This window comes from Rattus rattus, chromosome 18, assembly GCF_011064425.1.
Source record: "Rattus rattus isolate New Zealand chromosome 18, Rrattus_CSIRO_v1, whole genome shotgun sequence".
NCBI lineage: Eukaryota > Metazoa > Chordata > Mammalia > Rodentia > Muridae > Rattus > Rattus rattus.
This window is the reverse complement of record NC_046171.1, coordinates 3,973,165-3,989,001: the sequence shown is the minus strand read 5'-3', so window position 1 is coordinate 3,989,001 and position 15,837 is coordinate 3,973,165. Positions and strand designations below refer to the sequence as shown.

The following is a 15,837-nucleotide window of genomic DNA, read 5'->3' as shown; positions in this document are numbered from 1 at the left end:
GTCTGGAAAAGCTAAGGCAAAGGAGGGTGGAGCTTGCTGTGGCCTCTGAATGTCCCAGGAGTGAGGTAGTTTGAAAAGGCACTCATATCTGCTCTGTTGCCATGTCAAATACACACGTGCGCGCGCACACACAGGCACGCACACAGGCACGCATGCTCACACATATGAGCACAGACGGGCACACACACGCACATGTATGCATGCACACACACCTCATGCATGCACACACATGTGCACAGGCGTGCACACCACACACACACACACACACACACACACACACACACACACACACACACACCCATCACATCTCAGTCAGTGAGACCCAGGAGCCCACTGAGGAGACAGAACAAAGTCACCTGCTTACATCTGGCCACCAGTTTCTGCTTCTGAAAGATGGAGTTAATATAATGGAGCGGGTCGCCTCTCAGCCCACAACCTCTAACCTCTTGCAGATCTGAGTTGCATGTAGCACTTACGTGTGACAAACAGTAGGTACTCACTAAGTGCTGAATTCACCTGGGGTCCCAATTGGAAGCACCCCAAAAGGCCAGAGTTGTTCCTCTCTGCTTCCTGTGAAAGCCGCCCTCCGCAGTTGTTCAAGACTGCCGGAGAGCAAACTCCTTGAAGATATGGACAGAATTCTATCGACCTCAAAACTCAGCCTGTTGGGTAAGGCGATGCACCCATTTTGATCTGATTTTGAGAGCTAGGACCCATTTGCAGCATTGCCCAAAGTACCCTGGGGACCCCTTGCTTGTCCTCACTACTCCGTAACCCTTTCTTCTCCAAAGACAGGCTCTACTCTTGTCCTGCAGAGAGGTCCGTGCAATGTTTCTCAACCTATGGGTCTCGACCCCCGGGGGCTTGTTGACTGACCTTTTCACAGGGGTCAGCTTCCTGTCAGATATTTACATCGCCATTCACAACAGTTGCGAAAGTGCAGTTATGAAGTAGCCACAATAAGTCCTCAGTGCAACACGTGGAACTGTATTAAAGTTAGGGCACAGCATTAGGAAGGTTTGAGGACTTAGGAGAAACCCACGCACTGGGATTTAATGAGCAGCTCTGGAAAGAGGCTCCCCGCTCTTCAAATCAAGCAGGCTCCATCCTCAAAGACCAGGCTGAGGGGCGGTGCCTGATGTCAGTGCTCCCGCATCCCTCTAGCCATTTCAGAGGCTAACCATCCTGCCACTCACTGTGTGGAGCTTGACACCACCCCGGCCACTGCAGCTGATGTTCCTTTGTGCCCTGTGGACTCAGAGGTCAGACTTAAGAACAGTCCTACAGTGGGGGAGAAGCTTGGCCAACGGAGGAAGCAGAGGTGGGTGTGTACCCGCCCCAGGAGGAGAAGCAACTGTGAACCAGAGCTCTCCAGAAGGACACAGGGGAAACTGGTTTAATCAGGCTCCTCAAGGGCTCACTTCCCTGCTTCAACCCGTGCCCACCCAAAAACCTCAGCTCCAAGGGAATTGTGATGGCCTATGGTGTCCCCTGCTGAAGCATCATGGCTATTATACCCCAGAGTTCATACTGTGTCTAACCACCTTACCTCAAACACTGGCAGCCCCTGGATACCCCCATGCCTGAATCACCTACTCATTAGGACTGGGCCTGGGCTTCAGGAGGCCTGGGTTATAACTTCCGGGCCTTCCCTGCTGGAGGTGGTGTCCCCTGGTTGTCCCACAAGGAGGCAGGTGTCTCCTGACATTTCATTAAGGGTTCTGACATCTACCCCTCCGGACTCAAAGCAATCATGCCACCCCATGGGGGGAGGCACACTGAGGCCGTGGAATATCTGGAATGGAGTTCAAGGGGTGGGGAGAGACAGGAATTTATTAATACCATAGCGACATGTTGAAGAGGTGACACGAGATATTTGGAGTCTTTCTATATGGCTATGGACTTCAACCTGGACCATGACGGCTGTGTGGTCTTCACAAACTTTTCTTCTCTGATCTCAAGTCTCTTCCTACAGAGATCCAGACGCGCTGGGTTGCCTGAGACCGCAGTGGGGTGGCTGAGTCCTCCTGTGTGTGCTGTACCCTCTAGTGTTTCTGCAGCTGCTCTATAGGGAACCCGGCCTCACTGCACAGAGACCTTCGCTGGTGCAGGACGATAACCCGACCTTCCCCAAGGTCTCCTGCATTTTACAGGAGCATGAGAACCAGACCCAAGGGATCAGGCCACTGGAATTCAGTTCCCTTCCAGTTCTGCCCTCCTGGGATTCCACTCAGAGATGGAGAAATGAGCCTCTGTCAAGATGTCAAGACGAGAAGAGGCTTGGGGCCAAGGACAGATTCAGGCGGACTCAGCTCCCGTTCTTTCTGATGTCAGGTTATGTTGCAGCAAGTTGAAATAAGGTCAGACAGTGACAAGAACTTCCCAAGATGGAGGCCGGAAGAAAGGAGTAGGGCTTCGTGCTCTTGTGAGAGGGTGGGCTCCCTAGAGGTTAGCAAATGAACTTGGTCTTCTCAGAAGAATTTCCCAGTCTTTCAGTGTCTGGTTCCGCAAGCCAGGAAGCTGACACTCCCCAGGCCACAGAGTTCAGGCTGAAATGAGACACCTGCCAGTGGACAGACTCCCTAGAGAGCCTCCCGGGACAGAGGGGTTGGGGGCGGGACAGGGAGGGGATCATTTGGGAAAAGTGACATCTTGACAGAGGCTCATTTCTCCACAAGCAGGCAAGTCTGAGTGACTATAGACAGGTCACTTGTCTGCTCTGGCTTGGGTCTTCTCCAATGCCCTGTCTCTCCTGAGGGAGGTCAGCAGAGCGGGTGAAAGGTGGACCAGTGTGGCCATTCACACCACTCAGACCTTCTCAGTCAGGAAACAGCAGTGGGAAAGAAGATGGTTCTGGGACAGACAGAGTGCTTGTTGCACAGCTAGGGGGCCTTGCTGTCTCTGGTCTCAGGTCTCCTTCTACACTCAAGCTCAGAGATCCACATCTGGGTCACATGAGGCCAGAGGGGGATGGCTAAGTCTGCCACACCCTGTTGGACCCCACACTTACCTCACCCCCAGCACGACTTGAAAACGCCAGGCTTGGGTTGGAAAGATGCTCAGCACTGAAGAACATTTGCTGCCCTAGCAGAGGACCCGAGTTCAGGCCACCTGATACCCACATCAGGGTAGCTCACAGTCCCCTGTAACCCCAGCTCCAGGGGACCTGATGCTCTCTAGCTTCCTATACTTGTGTGTATACACTCAGAGACCCATAACTAAACATAAAATAAGTCTTAGAAAGATAAAGCCAGAGAGGGCTGTATTCAGTTCTGGGGATTCGGCTCGCCGGGGCTTTGCTGGTCAGCCAGTCTAGCCAATCATTGAGCCACCGGTCAGGGTGGAGAGCAATTGAGAAGGACCCCTGACACGGACCTCTGGTCTCTTACATATACAAACCCCAAAGTAGGACAGCAGCTGACTGGAGGCTGGTGTCTAGCCTGTCACCCACCGACCTCTATGTCTGTCTCTTTTTCATTTTCATTTTTATTATTATTATACTTTATTGTGACTTGTGTGTGTGTGTGTGTGTGTGTGTGTGTGTGTGTGTGTGCGCGCGCGCGCACTCATTCCAGGGTGCGCTTGTGGAGGTCAAAGTGTAATTTTCAGAAGTCAGTTCTCTCCTTCCATCAAGTGGGACCTGGGGATTGAACTCAAGTCCTCAGATTTCGTGGCAAGTGCCTTTACTGGCTGAGCCAGCTTGTTGACCCCCCCCCCATGCATGTCTTCCTATGGAACTCCTGCGCTTCTGTGGGCAAGAATGTGCCCCCTTCAGACTCCCTCACAGTTAACATGGCCAAGGAAGGGGGAGGGAGCTTCTGAGAAAGCTTGTTGAAAGGAAGGAGGCTCTCTGGGCGATGCTGGCACACCCCTTTACTCCCAGCACTCAGGAGGCAGAGGCAGACTTCTAAGTTCATGGACAGCCTGGTCTATAGAGTGCCAGCCAGCCAGGGCTACACAGAGAAACCCTATCTCAAAAAAAAGAAGTGGGGGTTGGGGATTTAGCTCAGTGGTAGAGCGCTTGCCCAAGGCCCTGGGTTCGGTCCCCACCACCAAAAAAAAAAAAAAAAAAAAAAAAGAAGCTAGGGGAGAGGGAAAAAGAAGAAGGAAAGAAAGAAAAGAAGAGAAGAGAAAAGGAAAGGAATAAAAAGAAAGATTGGCGAAAATGCCAGACAGGCTGATTTAAGTGTACATGACCCAACGCAGGGGGGCACGGATAGTTATTGGACTGTCCCAGGTTATCTTATGTACAGCCAAATCTGGGGACTCTTGCAGAGCCCCTGAGGTGAAAAGAGCCTGGAGGATCCCAGGACCTAAGGAGCCAGAGACTGAAGCCTCCGTGTTTCATAGGTAAACATGGTTCCTGGAGAGCCGGGGGCTCCTCATGCTGCTTCACGGGTCCACCCATCCCCACAAGAAAGGGTAGGGAACAAACCAGCAGGGCAGTGCCACAGGGGCCGCGCAGTTGACATAGCACAGGTAGGCTTAAAGTCTGTCACTGGGCAGCTTTGAGTTCAAATCCCGACCCTACCACCTACCTGCCAACCGTAGGACCTTGGTACCTCACTCTACCTGGCCTTCAACCTTTCCACTTGGAAAATGAGGGCTGTGGGGAGCTCCTCAGGGACACCCCCCCATACCCCATCTACCTTTCACCCCTTAGCTGGTCCGTGATCAGGATGTTCTGTGGTTAAAGACAAAAATAAAGCGGTATTCGGATCTCCTAGCTTGAGTTTTCTGTGAGAACCACCCAAGCCAAAAGGCCGCAGCTGGTGGCTTTGGGAATAAGTAGACTGTGTTAAAGCCCCCAGGGTCGAGTAGAGCTTGACGGACGCTCAGCTTGGGCAGTGGCCTGGAAGCCTAGATGGGCCTGGAGACGTCCTACAGAGAAGATGCAGCTAGGCCTGACTTGTTCTAATGTAGCCACATCTACAGCGTTGATCCACATAGCCTCTATGTCAAAGCACCAATTGCAGGGCTTCCAGTCACAGCTTCTGTCTGCAGAGCTCCTGGGGCGGAGGGTCCAGCCTGCACTGTGGATAATCTCCCACTGGCTTAAACATGCCACCTCACCGTTTCCAACCCACCAGATAATCCTAGCATCCTGGCTGGCTCTGGGGGCTGGAAGGGAGCCAAAGAGAGCTTGGGGTAGTCTCTCCCAAGCCATCAAGCCACCACTACCTTCTACCGGGGACAGGCAAATAGGGCTTAGGTTAGAGTCACTCCAGGCTTCTGTAGTCCTTCAAACTTCTCACATGTGCAGATGCTGCTTCCTACTTCAACTCCCTGCTTCGGTGCAGCACCCACTCGGGGACTTCCCTCCGTCTGCTGCCACCGCCTCTGCTCCCGAGAGAGTCCCCATAGTTCACCTCAGAGCTGCCGAGTACTAGCACCTCGTGGAGGCTCCCCCTGTGAACTCCAGGAGCTGTATGTGACAAACCCATTTTCCAGACCGAGAAACTGAGGCTCTCCTTGAAGAGAAAGCCAGGTAGCTGGTGGGCTCTGCCCACCTGCCTATTGCCCTTGTAATATAAAGCACAATCCAGATGCCAGCCAGTGTCTCTGCTAGAAAGAGCCTAGATCTGCAGTTTACCAAGGGCCTCCTGGGGGAAACCAGAGAAGCCCCAGCCCTCAGTGGACCCTGAAACACCTCCTCCTCTATCTCACCCACTAGCCCTCAACTCTGCCCCTGCCTTCCAGGCTGCCATCCCTCCCCAAGCCACCGCTGAGATGCCTCCCTAATGACATCGACTTTGTCTCTTCTCTCTCTCTCTTCTCCCTAGACCTGGGTATGTTTCAGGGCCCTGGCTTCAGCCACTGTCCCCACGGACACATGCCCTCTCGGGTGATGCCCAAATTGTTTTGTGGCCATACACCAAGGCGCATAGTAACCTCTCCTGAGCCGTGCTCTCCCCCCCCCCCCGCCTTCTTCCGCCCAACCTATGCAAAAAGCCCACCTTCAAAACCAAGCTCAGTGGCTAAGAGCGTGGCTCAGTGGGTGGAGTCCTCGCCTAGCATGCACAAAGCCCGGGGTTCGGTCCAACACTTCCTGCGCTTCTAAGGTGAAGGCAGGAAGAACAGAAGTTCAAGGTCATTCTTGACTACCTTAGTCCGTCCACCTCGAAACAAACCCCAGACCATTAGAGCTATTTGCCTAGGCCTTTGTTTGCCTGTCTGCTGGCTGACAGAAGACTGGCCCGAGGCAGCTTCTCTTCTCAGGGTTTCACGCTGAGGGCAGGATCAAGCAGCAATTCAGAAGCCCGGGTCCTTACCCTTTTCACTCTCCTGCCCCAAATCTGTCTAATCAACGGCTTTTTACTCTGCCTTTTCCCACTGCGAGCCTGCTTCCCAACTGCAAACCTCGGGCCATTATGGGCTCCTGTTCCAGTGGGATCTCTTCTCCCTGCCTCACTCTGGGTCTCGTGAGGATGTCCTGCAGGATCGCTCTAACTCATCCCTTCTCCTCCTTCAAGGGGCCCGGTTGGAAAACTTCCCTCTTGGCGCTCCTCATAGACCCCAAACCCTTCCACCGTGCCCCATTCCACTTAAACGCAGAAGCCCTTACACAGCCTTCAATGCTCCAGACATCCGACCTGACTAATTCTCGGACCCTGTCTTCTCCTCCTTCCTCCTCCTGCTCTTTCTCTTCCCCACAACGGACTCCTGAATTTTGTCCTAACAAGCCAGGTTATGTCCATACCCCAGGGCCTTTGCACTGGCTGTTTCTCAACCTGCCAGGCTTCTGGAGATATCCCTAGGTATCTTCAGGTCTCTGCTCTGGGGGGCAGCTCCGGGGGAATGGCTCCCATCCTCAGACACCGGGCCTGAACCTGACCCTCAGTTTCTCTCCTCAGTTTGCTGGTCTGTAGCACATTCCTCTCAGTAAGATACATTGTATTCACCACATTCCTCTCAGTAAGATACATTGTATTCACCACATTCCTCTCAGTAAGATACATTGTATTCACCACATTCCTCTCAGTAAGATACATTGTATTCACCACATTCCTCTCAGTAAGATACATTGTATTCATGTTGTCATGCTGTGGTTAGTCTCTCCCTCTGACCCCGCCTTAACCCCACTTCCCAAATCTTGCTTTTATTCAGTTCTTTTAGTCTCTTCTCCCAGCTGTGGAGCCAGACCAAAAGCCTCAAGAAAGCGCCGCACCTCGCAGGGACCCCAGAACATTGCTCCCTCAACACAATAAACATCACCATTTCCCTCTCTACCAAGACCCATCTTCTCAAGCCATCCGCCATCACAGGCTTTGGGGTCCCCAACTCTGGGCCCCACGTGGGGGTTGCAACTTCATCTCTCTGAACCTCTTGGCTTTTTCAGGGGTGATGGGGGCTGAGTCTCTCCAGGAGGCTCCGTGGGAGCTGGGGACAGAAGTGCATAGTCATGATCTCCGTCATCATCGTCATTGTCATCATCACCATCACCACCACCATCATCACATCACCAACACCATCACCAACACCATCATCATCACCATCACCATCACCAACACCACTATCATCACCATCTTCAATCATTCCTCACAGCCCTGATTTCCTTTCAACTGATGCTTGACCGACAGGGTAACCCTCTCTCTGTTCAGGGTCTTCAGCGCTCCATGTTCTCTGCCGGGGACAGTTTTCCCAGGCCTGGCTGCTGATGGCCAAGACTGGTCCAATCTTCATCATCCGAAAGCCCTGGGAGGTGACTTTTCCACTCCCCCACCCCGATTCCTGAGTGCCTCATGTTGCCTTTGACGTGAAGGGTTCATCGGATCTTTGCGGAACTGTTCCCTTCTTCCACGTCTCATGTCGAGTAGCCCCACGATGCCCAGAAACAGTTTTACCAGAGGTGGAGACTCAGTAGATTAAAATATATATATCTTCTCATTTTCCTTCTCCCTACCCAGAAGGCCACGGGACCAACACTGGGAATCCCCTCTAACCAGCTGTGCCACCCTAAGTAGGTTACCTATGACCTTGGAGCCTCAGTTCAATGACAAAGACGGACACCCTGTGGCCTGCTTTCTCAGTATATCATGGGAAATGAAGACCACAGTCAGGTCAAGACTTGGCAGGGCACGGGGCTACCACCGCGCCTGTGATTGGCCATCCCCTTCACCAAGGATTCTAACCGAAATGGGTCACTCTCCTATATACTAAAAGATGCTAGGAAGAGCTCTACCCGGTGCATGGAGGCTGGATTTTATTTTCTTAGACTTTTTGTGTATTCCTTGATTGTTCTGCAAAGCACATGTGCTATCCAGTCTTAGGAAAAAGGGAAGACTCCATTGTTTAAAAATAAATAAAATCCATCCCTTTGAGCTAAGCGCGGCTCTCGCCTGCCTCCTGCATCTGCTATTAAATGCCACGTGGGCCCTAGTCTTCTGACAGAAGAAAAAGAGATGCTGGCCAGGAACTATACCTAGGTTTGTAAAGAGGCGATTGTGCAGAGGTGTCAGACCCCTCCCCACACACCGCCAGAGCCAGAGCCCCCAAGCTCAGTGGAGCCCCCACAAAGTTCTCGACGGCCTTAAGAAGAATCGAGTCATCTTGAAAATGCCGGAAGTGTAGCTTTATCCACGGTGGGCGCTCTTGGATTCTGAGACGGGTCTGAGGGAGTTGGACAGAGCCCCCTTACACTCCAGCCTGGGGTGACAAAGGGGATTACGAGTCCCCTTCTTCTGTGATGGGGTGAGGAGGCCAGCAAAGAAAGGGAAGCGGCGATATGGTGGCCAAGCCTGCCGCCTGCTGGCGATGTCTGGAAGAGCAGCGCCAGCTTTACAACGAGGGACCCGAAGGGATTACACCCCACCTCTCCTACTCTCAGGCATCAGGGACTTAGGCCAACTGGGGTGTCTTGGGCAGGGAGAAAGTGAAGTGAGGCCTTTTCTAGACTGAGAGACCTGAAATTCCATCCTAAGCCTCCCCAACTTGTGTGGGTGGGGTACCTTTTAGTCTAATCTTCCTGAACCCAGTCACAGAAAGGCTTATCAGGGTTCCTATGGGGAACAGGTTGAGAGCAAAGGACCCTTCATATTCCTACCTGGGCCTTAATACTCCCAGGTCCCTCTGTGCCTCCTGGGCAACCAGGAAAAGCTAACCCTGCTACCACAGCCTGATTTCCACTCCCACCCCAGGTATCGATCTCCTGCATCATTCATTTGCCAGACCTTGGCGGCTGTGATTAGCTCCCTCCACCTCCCTACAGAGCCCCCCCCGCCCATCCCTTCATGTTCCGGCAAAGAAGAGCTAATACAGGGCTCTAAATGAGGCTTTGCCACCCGGCCTCAGCAGCTCAGAGCTAGACCTGGCCAATTACATGGAGGCCCCTTAGATAGTCCCAGCCTGCCCCTTAAGGGTACTTTCCTCACTCACACAATCCCTTCCAATCTAGCTTCCAGACCCCAGAATCTCACCCACGTATGATACTGGAATGTCCAGTCTGTGGAGTAGGAAGGGGCATCTGCCTGAAGTGTGTGGGGGGGGGGCAGGGGGACCACAAACCAGAAGAGTCTGTATAGAATGACCCTGTGGGGGAGCCCCAGGCAGTCTTGGGGAGATTGTCAAAGGCAACACAGGCAAACCAGCCTGGATTTGTGGACACAAAACAATCTTTGCCTCAGGCAGTGTCTGCAACAAAGAATGAAACCAGAAAGGGGACAACTCCTGGGGAGTTAGGAAACCCTAAGCCTGCTGCCGACCCAAGAGGCAACCTGCTTCCAGAACCTGCTTCTCTCCAGGGGAGAGCTTAGACAGCCGAGTTCAAGGCAGGGCTGTGGAAACCAGAGGGAAAAGTCCCAAGCATCCCCACCCACCTCAAGACTAGAAACCCCACACTGGCAAATTCAGTTCCCGGAAATTCCTCTACCCCCAACCCCCATCCCCCAGAGGTGGGGAGAACCTGACTTGGTGATAATTCTGTAAGCGATGTTGCTCTTGTCAAATTATTCAACATCTGTCTTCATGTTCCCACAAAAATTAGCATAGGATAGTAGTTTCTGATGACACCTTTGGTGAAATATTTTGACTTCCCCCAGTAAGTTGCAAACAACCTGTCTTAAGGATAATGTCACTTCCCACTCCTGCATATTAAATAATCCAGGGGTTTGTTGTGGTTTTTGTACCGAGCTGAATCCTGCTCACCCGGCCCCTGCATGGAAGTCTGACTGCTTTGAGAGGATAGGAACTCTCCGACTCTGCCTTTATAGAGCGCGCTATCCCTCCTTCACCAGCCTACCGTCTTTGTCACAGAACTAGACCTCTGGGGCCAGCCTCAGCCCTACACACACACACACACACACACACACACACACACACACACACACAGGCTGGCCCGGCAGAAGGTGGATTATAGGATCCACCCTGAAAACAACCAACCAGACTGGAGATTGAGAGGCGAGGAAGGAGCAGGCCCCACTCCAAATGGACCATCTGGTCCCACACCCAGCCACTGTAGCATCTGTGGCCCCAAAGAAAAGCAGAGCCACCTGGCCAGACTGAAAGGGCCTCCCCAGTCCTGCTGCTGAGGGCCAGCTTTAGAGCTACAGTGTGGACCCAGCAGGATACAGAGCCTATGAGGCTCTGAGCAGCTGTCTCCTACTAGGCTGGGCTGACCGGCACCCACATCAAAGGCTTCCTTCTGTTCTTGTCCCTCTTTCCTCCCCTGGCCTCACCCTCCTAGCGAGACTATCCCCTGCAGTGGCAGCGCAGGCCTGGGTAGTATCTGAAGTCTATCCCTAGCACACACTAGCATACTACCTCTCTCTCCTCCATGCTAGTGAAACCCAGCAATCAGTCTCTTCCCTTTCTCGGGGCCACAAGCCTAGGGCCTCATGCTCTCTGAGTAGAAACCTTCAACTAAGGCCCTCTCTCTTGGTGAACGCCAAGCTCTGGAGACACCTGAGAATCTCTCGAAGCATTGTCAGACTGCCCCAACCATAGCTCTTCGCCTACTCCAACAATCTCATTGGAGTTCCTGTTGGGTACCAGACTGGGGCTGGATGCTGTGGTGGATGACCACGGTGGACATCTCCATCCCTGTATACTCCCACGTTCCCACTCATTTGCTTTATCTGCTTTGGGGTTTGGAGAAACGGGTGGTGTAGGGCACAACTTGGCCCTTCACCCTACTCCTTAGTTCCGACCCTGCTGAGGTGTCACCAAGTGCTCGGAACCCCGCAAGGGACACTGCCCCCCAGCTCCTGTTTCTCCTGATTCACCTCCAAAATAAAAAAGATGTCCCACTCAGTGATCCCTTCTGCAACCCAGCCTTCCCTGGACCCTAGCTCTCCAAGTGCAGGCGCAAAGAGTGGTACTCAAGAACAAGGGGCAGACCCAGTGTACCTACCCTTCTTTGATTTGTAACAGAGCGGCTGGGACCCTGGCCCATGAGAGACAGGACAGAGAAGCTTGAAAAGGAGGGTCTACAGAAACCACAGGGCTTGTCCCCTAACCTCTGACCTCCGTGTTGAGGTTCCTAAGTAGACCCAGAGAGGCCTCCTTAAATGTGCACTGGGCTGCCCAGATGAAGATGGAGAAACCCAAGCCGGAGAGCATGAGTTGAGGTCAACAGACCAGCCCAAGGACACAGGAAGAAGGTGCTGGTGCTAGACCCGAATCTCAGGAGGGTGTGTGAGCCAGTTACAATAGCCACTTGGGGTACTCCCTTGAAGGTGACAGTGACTGCGCTGCTGGTATCTTTACCCGAGAACAGGAACTCTGAGGCCTCTGGTGTCTTCCTCCGTCCTGTTTCATAGCCCCCACCCCCAGTACAGTAAATCCAGCCTCTTGCAGCATCCCTCCCGCCTGCCTTTTCTGGCCTATGCCAGGGGCCAGGCAGTAAGAGACACACAAACTAATTAAGAAGCAGAGTTTGGCTGGATGCCTGGGCTGGCCTCACCAGGGAATTAAGCCCAAGCCAGCTAGAGCTGTTAGAGCCCAGGGGTGTACACTTTCCAGATACACCCCCCCTCCCCAGGACGCTCCTTTCTCCTGCCTGGCACAGTCAGAGACCCAGGACCTGAAGAGAGTAGCCAGGGGATACGGCCTCTGTCACCCACACAGTACATGTCCAACTCCCTCTACTCTCAAAGAGAATAATTAGATTCTTAGCCCCAGAGAAAGAGGGAGAAACCTGCCCACCCCAGCCACACATCATTAGAAAGTAACTACAAAGCCCACCCTGCGGTGAGCAGAAGGCAGAGCCAGGGCCATGGGCTCTGGGGACTGACTGACTTTCTGTGCTGTGCATGTCGGGAGGATGACCCTGGGTAGTATTGAACCAAGGAGTCTTCAGTGGGGAAGCCCGCGGCATGGAGTGGAGAAAAGGTGACCAGAATACTCCACCGCGCGATCGAGCTTGTCTTGGGGATCCAAGAGCAGAGCTGCGTGTCGCGAGGCAGAGTTTAGACACAGAGCCGGATGGGTGCGAGCCGCGTTTGCGTTTCCTGAGGACTGTGGCTGAATGTGTCTGTACGTGCAAGCAGGCAGAAGGAAGCTGGGGCTGGGGTTCTGTGATAGGGAACCAGGGACAGAAAAAGCAGGCTCTGGAGAGGTCTAAAAAGGGATGCCCAGAATAGTAGAAGCCTGGACTAGGGGCTGGATGCTCAGCAGCGGCTCAGACTGCTAAGAAGCCAGAAGAGGCGATCGAGCAGCGGCCACGGCCGGGAAGGCGAGCCAGCCTCAGGGCCGCGGTGCTGGAGAGCTTCTCGCCCGCCAGCTGCGCACAACTCCGGATCGCGCAGCGCCCGCTTCCACTCGGGAGGCTGAGCTCAGGGAGGAAAGGGGTTCGTTGGAAACAGCTGCCCCGGCCCAGAGCTTGGTCTCATCCCGGGTCTCCTGAGCCCACTGTATCATTCTCCCAAGACTTCCAGATCTCTCCAGCCCCTGGAAAGATTTCGGAAAGCCGAGATCTCACCCTGGCATTCCCCAGCCTCACGCTAATACACTAGGACCGGTTCTTGGGCTCGGGAGCAGCCTGCTCGGTCTCCTGGCGCCCAGGCGAGGGCGGAGACGCGACCATACGTTCTAGAGTGCAAGCCCAGGGTTCCACCAAGCCCAGGCAGCGCGCACTTTGAGCAAGATCTTGTAAAGTTTCCGCGCGGCTCCGCCAGGGTGGAGCGGGACGCTGGCTCTTACCGTAGACTCCTTGTCCCCGACAGTGGAAGGGGATCAGCGCCAGAAGTAGAAGGCAGGTCACCTCCATCTTCACGGCCAGTGCTTCATCCCCGCGAGGCGGCGCAGCCTGAGAGGCGGCGGGGGGCGCATCCGCCGGGGCACCGCGATGCCCTCTGCGTTCCCTCCTTTTCCCTGAGACGCGAAGGAGAGGGCGGCGACCGAGACTAGGAGTCTAAGCAAACCGCCACTCGGCTCCGTTCTCTTTCCATAGGGCGGCTGCCCGGGTGGAGACGCAGGGGGCGCTGGCCCAGACCTTGATGCCTCTGCGCACCGGGCGCAGCAACCAGCTCCCTGGCCCAGAAAGCTCGGCCACCGAGCAGTCCTGGGTCCCCAGGGCTGTCCGCCCAGCGTGCTGAGCGCGAGGGACCTCTCTGCTGTGGCGGCCGCGCGCCGATCCAACAGGCCACCGATCCCTGACAAAACTTGTGGTTTCCCCGCCCAGGGGACGCCCCTCGGCGAGCCAGGTCAGGAGGCCGGGTCTCTGCTATGGTTAATCCGCTGGCTCCAGTCCTGCAGTAGGTGTGGAGGGCTCCGCAGCCCGACCCAGGGGAGCCGGGCTGAGCGCCCTTCCCGGAGGCGAGGGCGCCCGGGTCCCGGTCCTCTAAAGCGCCGGAGCAGCGAGGACTGGCTTCGGCCGCGGGGCGAGCGCTCCGGGTCTCCGAGTCCGCGAAGTTAGCCGAGCCGCCGCCGAGGAATCCGGGGGAGGTGATCGCGTCCCGGCGCCCCCGCGGGAATCCGGAGAACGTTTCCAAAGCAAGAGGCACCACAGCCAGCAAGGGAAAGAGGAAAGTTTGAGTCCTTTGAAAATAATTCGCGCTCTTGCGGAGGCCTGGGCTCAGGAGCCGCCGGCCGCCTCCTCTCTCCCCGCTCCTCTCCCGCCGTCTGGCCGCCGCCGTGGCATTCCCGGGCTCCGCGATCTCGGGAGAGCGGGGCTGCGCCGCGCCCCAAGTTGGGCGTCCCCGCCCCCCTCCCGGCGGCCTGGGGCCGAGGGGGCCCCAGCGGGCGGGGCCGGGCCGGGCTCCGGGGCACGGCGGCCACTCGGGCTCCGGGGCCGCGGGAGCGCTCCGCTCGCTCGGCAACTTGGGCTTCGCTGTGCTGCTTTCTGGTCCCTCCGAGCTTTTCATTCCGCGCTTCCTCCACCTCCCCACCACCACCACCCCGCCTCCCGCTCTCCCTCCTCCCTCTCTCCCTCCTCCCATCTCCGCGATCGGTCTCTCGCTCTCCCACCCTTTGTCGCTCGCTCTCCTGTTTGATTCCCCTCCAGTTAAAAAAAAAAGGAGCCAATTAAAGGCAGCCCAGCTCGCCCGGCCCAGCCTCTGTCCAATTTCCTTGCTTCCCCCAGGACCAATTAGAGAAAACAAAACAGGGCTGGGGGAAGCAGTCTCTCTCTCTCTCTCTCTCTCTCTCTCTCTCTCTCTCTCTCTCTCTCTCTCTCTCTCTCCGCCCCCCATCTCTCTCTCCCTATCTCCGCCTCCCCCACCAACCCCCTGGCAGAAAAATGTCAGAAAGCAGCAATGGATCCATCTATCCCGAGGACAGTAGCGGGAACGTGGGTTCGGCGCGGGCTCTGCAGCCGCGCACTCGCACACGCTCTCCGCCCGCCCTTGCACAGCCCAGGCTGGCAAAGCCCGGGCCGGATGCAAACGATCGCCGCCGCACGCTCTCCGGGCAGGCAGCGGCGGCTGATTGCGGGGACCCAAGCCTGCAGGGCACTGGACACTTATGAATGTTTTGCACTTTGGAGAAGGCGGTACTGGAGCCCAGGATCGGAGGGAAAGGCCGAGGCGTCTGCTTCTCCTAGACCAGAGCTGGCGCGAGAGGCGGTTGCCTGCTGTCGCTCTGCAGGGATGTTGGCTCGGCTTGGGAATCCCGCCACCTCCACCACCACCCGCCCCTGGCAGAGCCCCAGCCCCTTTCCAAGCTGCCTCGGCCGCTCCCCGGGTCGGGCGCCCGGCCACTGCCAGAGCCGCTGAGGAGGAGGACGCGCTTACAGCTCGTGTCCTAGCTCCGGCCCACAGGTTGCCAACAGGTTTGCCAGCAAGACCCCAGTGTCAGAGCTCTACAGGGACACCCAGTGTCCCCTTCAGCCTGCTTCTCTCAAACCTTGCCTACCCGTGAGACCTCAGGCGTGGCCAAGTGCCCTAGGGTGCACGCGCTTCCCGCAGCCAAGCCGGGAAGCCTGAGTCTCCCCCCCCCCACTCCGAGACTCCGTCACCTTAACCCGGCCCTCCCCGAAGCCGTGACCAAGACGTAGTTCCTTCCAGACGCCCTTGGGGAGGGGCGTGGGCTGGGGAGAGAGGCGCGCTACCACCCCGGCGGCGCCTCTGATCGCGTCCTCCCTCCAACCCGGGTCCTGCTAATCTCACCTGCTCCACCTGTCGCCGTTATTTATCTCGCCGTGAGCGCAGAGATTGTACTAGAGGGGCCCGTGGGAGCGCGGACAGCCGCAGCAGCTAACAAGCTCGGAGGTTGGATCCTGTTCAGGGTAGGCTGCGATGGTGGATCCACGACTTGAGGCGTCTGTCCGAACTCAAAGACCTGTTTCGTTCACCCAAAAGAGTTGATTCTCTTGCATGTAAATTAGCGTATACATTAAAAATATTGATAACAAACCCCTCCTTTACCAAACCCATCCCCATCGGGATGTTCCTTCTCTGGCCC

General features: G+C 55.6%; 1 protein-coding gene across 1 annotated transcript in view; it reads right to left on the bottom strand.

Moving 5' to 3' along the window:
* The window catches only part of Mdga1 (MAM domain containing glycosylphosphatidylinositol anchor 1), a 59,927-nt gene extending 45,839 nt beyond the window's left edge, over nt 1-14,088 (bottom strand). The window contains exon 1 of the mRNA XM_032888503.1: nt 13,138-14,088. Coding sequence (XP_032744394.1) covers nt 13,138-13,204 — 67 coding nt within the window. The 5' untranslated portion in view covers nt 13,205-14,088. The remainder of the gene's footprint in view (nt 1-13,137) is intronic.
* Between the last annotated feature and the right edge of the window lie 1,749 nt (nt 14,089-15,837).